Source organism: Acanthamoeba castellanii (assembly GCF_000313135.1).
Source record: "Acanthamoeba castellanii str. Neff unplaced genomic scaffold scf7180000084700, whole genome shotgun sequence".
NCBI classification, from domain to species: Eukaryota; Discosea; order Longamoebia; family Acanthamoebidae; genus Acanthamoeba; species Acanthamoeba castellanii.
The window spans coordinates 5,881-10,893 of record NW_004457441.1 but is presented as its reverse complement, the minus strand read 5'-3'; the positions used below and the strand labels follow the sequence as shown (position 1 = coordinate 10,893).

Sequence of the window (5,013 nt, the reverse complement as noted above, 5' to 3'; positions counted from 1 at the left end):
CGTGTCGTGTCGTGTCGTGTCGTGCTTATTGAAGGTGTGATCAGGTGGCTCTACATGGCCAAGTTCAAGCACAAGGTGCGGGGCATATTCTACGGGTGGACGCTGGGCCAGGAGGACGCCCAGAAGCCGAGCGGCGCCTATGCGAGCGCGCACCTCGACTCCCTGGGGAAGCTGGCCCACCCTATGCACGTCCCCCTCGGACCCGCGCCTCTACTGTGCTGGCCACCGTGTGACCGCGCGTGTGTGTGGTATGTCGTGTGTGTCGTGTCGTGTCGCGGGTTCACAGCTATGAAGGCAGCTTCGCATCGTTGAGCTGCATCGGAAATTGGTTGGTCCATTTGCCGCACGAGAACTCGCTCCACCCACCTCGCCGCATCTCCTACTCTGCCGTACGCCTTCCTTCCGACCCTCTCTACTAACCACGGAAACACACGCACGACCGCACACACCGCACCGCACACACTGCACTCACCGCACTCACGCACAACGCACAACGCACACACTGCGCACGACACAACTGACGCGAGCCATTGGGGGGGGGCAATAGTACGCCAGTCACCACACGGTGGTGGTGATCGACAGGCAGCCCACCAAGAGAGATCTCCGCGACTATCTGCGCCATCTCACACGAGGTACCATTCCACTTACAGACAACCTCTTCTCTCAGAGATAAACTAATGGGTCACTGTGTGTGTCGTGTGTGTCGTGTGTGTGTCGTGTGTGTGTCGTGTGTGTGTCGTGTGTGTGCCGTGTGTACGACCAGCATTCAACGTGAGCAGCATGACGCCGGATGTGCTGCTCCCGGAGGCGACGAACCACCACACGCTGGAAAAGATCCTGCCGCACCGCCGCAACAGGTCCGACCCCGGTTCACTCGAGGCCTCGACCTCTTGCCCCACTGACCTTATTGTGCGGTGTGCGGTGTGCGGTGTGCGGTGTGCGGTGTGCGGTGTGCGGTGTGCGGTGTGCGGTGTGCGGTGTGCGGTGTGCGGTGTGCGGTGTGCGTGTTCGTGTCGTGTCGTGTCGCTCACTAGATACCTGGGTGTGTCGGTCGAAGGCAACGTCTCCTTCAGCTGGCTCACCGAGGACTCCAATCCGCTGTTTGAATGCGTGACGTGGCCCAAGGTGCGACACCGAGTTGGCTGCCTTTACACCGAATTCTCGTGTTATTTATTTATTTATTTTTGCAGGTCTACCAGGGCATCTACCTCCTGTTGGACGTGCACACGTACGCCACTTCTCGAACACGCACACGCAAACTTCGTCTTTTTGTTTCTCACACCGCACACGACACGACACGACACGACACGACACGACCCGCGAATGACGCAGGCGGGGCGAGGGAAGTGTTCTGTCGGAGCTCTCGCACATGTCGGCCAAGGTGGCCGAGCACCTGCACCTGTCGACCTTTGACAAGCTCGAGAAGGACAGGCTCCGGCTACGCTCCGTCGCGGTACCGGCATTGGAAAAAACACGCGTGTGCGGCGAGGCGTGTTTGCGTGTTCTGTTATCTCACCTTTCCACACACGACACACACGACACACGCAACACGCGCGACACACGCAACACGCGCAGATGCAAATGATCAAGTACTCCCTGGGTATGTCGAGCGATGTGTGTAGCGGCATGTCCGAATATGCCCAGTACTTCACCACCCTCAGAAAGGTGTTGAGCATTCCGAGCGGCAAGCAGAAGATCAGGGAGGAAATTGAGCACGTGCTCAACATCGTCGAATCGGTGCCCTCTCCCTTTCGCTCCCTTTGTTTCCCCAACGCGTTGTGGTCGTGTTCCAACCGGTGTGTGTCGTGTGTCGTGTGTCGTGTGTCGTGTCGTGTCGTGTGTGTGTCGTGTTGCGCAGGTGTACATGGAGGAACAGCGGAGAAAGAAGCAAGAAGAGAAGAAGAACTCCAAGGAGCGGGAGCTGGCGCGACGCAAGATCGAGAGCATGAAGGAGGCCCGGCGGCAGCGCTTCGAGACTCTCATCTCCATCGCCGGTTCGATCTTCACTCCTCCTATCGTGTCGTGTTGTGTGCGGTTGTTGTTGTGTGCGGTTGTTGTTGTGTGCGTGCGTGCGGTGCGTGCGTCTGTGCGTGTCGTGTGTCGTGTGTTGTGTGTCGTGTGCGTTGCTCACAACGACACGCGGCGCACAGGAACGGTGACGCTGCCGCTGGTGCTGGTGGGCGGCCTGATGGGGATGAACCTGGACGACCTGCCTTCCGTGGGCTTCTGGCCCCTCATGGGCTACTCGGCCCTGGCTTCCTTCATCCTCTTCCTCCTTCTCATGCTCTGGTACGCACACACGCTCCGCGTCCTCTCTCCGTCCACGCGCTCACACCTCAAGCATGTGTGTCGTGTTTCGTGTGTGTCGTGTTTCGTGTGTGTCGTGTGTGTCGTGTGTGTGTCGTGTGTGTCGTGTTTCGTGTGTGTGTGTGTCGCGTGTGTCGTGTGGGACAGGTACTCGAAGGTGCACAACTTCATCTTCCGGCGGTTTTGGGCGCGCGACGCGGCAGTGCTGCGGCACCATCACCAGCTGCCGACCGAAGTGGAGGAGGACTACGAGGACGAGGACGTGGATCACTATTACTACAACAACTACAGCAACACCAATTACCACAACAGCAGCAACAACCACTACCACAACGTTGACAACCACTCCAGCTCCAGCTCGTACGGCGACCGACAAAACACCGGAGGCGACCCATCGCTCGGCGACCCTCGCGCTCACGCCGCCGCCGCCGAGTCCGACACAACACCCCTCCTCTACCGCGGCTAGCTTCTCGTCCACGCTCACGCACACCGTCAAACGTGTGTGTTGTGTGCGTTCGCTGACGTGGCTATGTGTGTTGTGTTGGGGACCACATGAGTACGGGGATATATGCACACGATTAATGTTTTTATGATAAATATATATCATAATCATTAGCCTTCCTCCTGGCGAACTCGTCCACAAACCACTGGAGCTGCGCCGCATCCTTTCGGTCGTTGAGCGGCTCCCGCACGTGGAGCAAGTGGCCGGCCCGCCAGTCGAAGGGGGTCAGCCCCGGCCAGTAGTCGTTGTAGTGCAGGTACGGCCGCAGGGCGGCCCTTGGGTTGAAGGCCTGTTCCCCATGCACTTGTTGTAGGTACCCACATTGACACCTCCATTCCCTCTGATTCTCCATTGCCTGTGATAATCATTTGAATGTGTCCCTGAGCTTGGGGGAGGCCTGTTGGACTTGTTGGCGTTCTTGAAAGTGACCTCCTCCGCCAATCATTGTTGCTTGCTTGTAAATTTCGTGTTTTGCTTGGGGGGAAACGGTCCCCTCGGCGGAGCTTGCTTATTGGGAATTTAATGTTGTGCTTGTTTACCATTGGGTGGCCGGACAATCAACACCTTTGCCCAATCCGGCGTTGGCACACGCCTAGAAAATGTCGGGGCGGGCGTGTGTGCGACATAAAAACGGCCAAGCCGGCATTGTGCTCCACACTCTCCGCACCCCACCAACATGTTCTCCTCCTCCTCCTCCTCCTCCCTCATCGCTGCCCTCCTCGCTCTCGCCTGCTGCTTGGCCGTGGCCAGCGCCACCGGCGCCACCCACAGCTCCACTTTCTCCGGCGCGGCTCTCCAGGCCAACACGACGGGCGATCTCTCCGGCGTGTGGTCGGCACTCGACGACAACGGCCAGACCTACACCGCCAAGTTTGTGCAGCAGGGCAACCAGCTGCTGCTGCCCTCGACCAGGTCGAGCGTGCAGTACTCCATCAAGGCCACTCTCTACGGCGGCTACGGCCTCGGCCAGGGTGCCCTGTGGCAAATCAACAACCCCAGCGTGTTCTGCTCCTACGTACGACCCACATCGGATCTTAACCCGTCTTTCAGTACTTTTTCGTTGTTATTAACCTTTTTTTTGAAAATTGTGATTGGGCGCAGACGAACGTGGTGGTGGACGTGGTCGACGCGGGCTTCATGAAGATCACTTGGTTCCCCGCCCCCGCTGCGAATGGCTGCATTGCCTTCGCTGGCGGCTTGACCAAATACACCCGCCCCTACTGATTAATTGGTGGTGTTATGAATTAAATAGAACTACAACACACAGCCTAAAACACTCAGAAGTCGGCAAGCACAAAGTCTGCCGCACGGGCGCCGATCACGTTGGCCGTGAACGCGTTGCCGCCGCCCACTTGCGCGGCGAGCACCGACGCGTCGGCGATCTTGAGGTTGCGCACGCCGATCACGTTGAGTCGCTGGTCGACCACCTGGCATGCACAGCCTCGGGTCGGGCCGCAGCTCGTTGAAGCTGACGCTGGACGGGCAGCTGAGCGGGGTAGGTGCGGTGAAGAGGCCACTCCACCAGGCCGCTGTGCCAGAAGAGCGAAACTGCGAGAGGCCACGCAAATCAACAGCAACACTACTCCTCTCATCTGTTCATTGCGTACATGGGGCCTCTTGTCCTTCTTTTTTTCGAAATTTTACGTGCTTTTGGGGCGAGTCAGGTGGAACGACTCATTTTGAACCACATGCCCCGTTGGGCGCTTCATGGCTCACTCATCCCCACCATGCCGCCAAAGAACATACTCACTGCGGTCATATCGGGCCTCTTGGCCGGGTTGCGGTGCCAGCACTTCTTGATGAGGGCCGCCAGATCTGGTGGGCAGTCGCTGGGGATCGGTGGGCGGCGGTTGGCCAGAATGGCCTCGATCACGCCGTGCAGGTTTCTTCTCTGGTGGTCGCCGCCGCTGCCTCCGTCGTGATCATCGGCGTAGGGCAGCTTGCGGGTGAGCACCTGCCAGATGACCATGGCGAAGGAGAACACGTCGGCTTTGTTGGTGATCTGCGGTCGCACGGTGGTCGATGATGGTGATGATGGGTGGTCGGTCGCGGGCGCGTAGAACTCGGGCGCGGTCCACAGCGGGGTGCCGCCCGCTTGGGTGGTGGCCACCGTGGTGTTGCCGTGGGTGTGCGCCGCGAAGCCAAAGTCGGCGATCTTGATCGCGTAGCTGCCGTTGATCTTGTCCACGAGCAGGTTAGAGGGC

The 5,013-nt window shown here is 59.0% G+C and overlaps 3 protein-coding genes across 3 annotated transcripts; 2 read left to right on the top strand and 1 right to left on the bottom strand.

Annotated features, from left to right (window-relative positions):
* Nucleotides 1-54: 54 nt before the first annotated feature.
* On the top strand, nt 55-2,773 carry ACA1_132140 (uncharacterized protein; the record flags this gene model as incomplete). The annotated part of the gene is made up of 11 exons (XM_004338986.1): nt 55-215; nt 287-389; nt 587-632; nt 764-857; nt 1,035-1,125; nt 1,191-1,228; nt 1,333-1,453; nt 1,576-1,737; nt 1,859-1,994; nt 2,151-2,289; nt 2,455-2,773. 11 exons carry the CDS (start codon nt 55-57, stop codon nt 2,771-2,773), a joined length of 1,410 nt encoding a protein of 469 aa, XP_004339034.1.
* A 712-nt stretch (nt 2,774-3,485) lies between these two features.
* Nucleotides 3,486-4,033, top strand: ACA1_132130 (uncharacterized protein; the record flags this gene model as incomplete). The annotated part of the gene is made up of 2 exons (XM_004338985.1): nt 3,486-3,824; nt 3,911-4,033. 2 exons carry the CDS (start codon nt 3,486-3,488, stop codon nt 4,031-4,033), a joined length of 462 nt encoding a protein of 153 aa, XP_004339033.1.
* A 53-nt stretch (nt 4,034-4,086) lies between these two features.
* ACA1_132120 (uncharacterized protein) lies at nt 4,087-4,778 on the bottom strand (the record flags this gene model as incomplete). The annotated part of the gene is given in 3 exon segments (XM_004338984.1): nt 4,087-4,236; nt 4,248-4,357; nt 4,556-4,778. 3 exon segments carry the CDS (start codon nt 4,776-4,778, stop codon nt 4,087-4,089), a joined length of 483 nt encoding a protein of 160 aa, XP_004339032.1.
* Nucleotides 4,779-5,013: the final 235 nt, after the last annotated feature.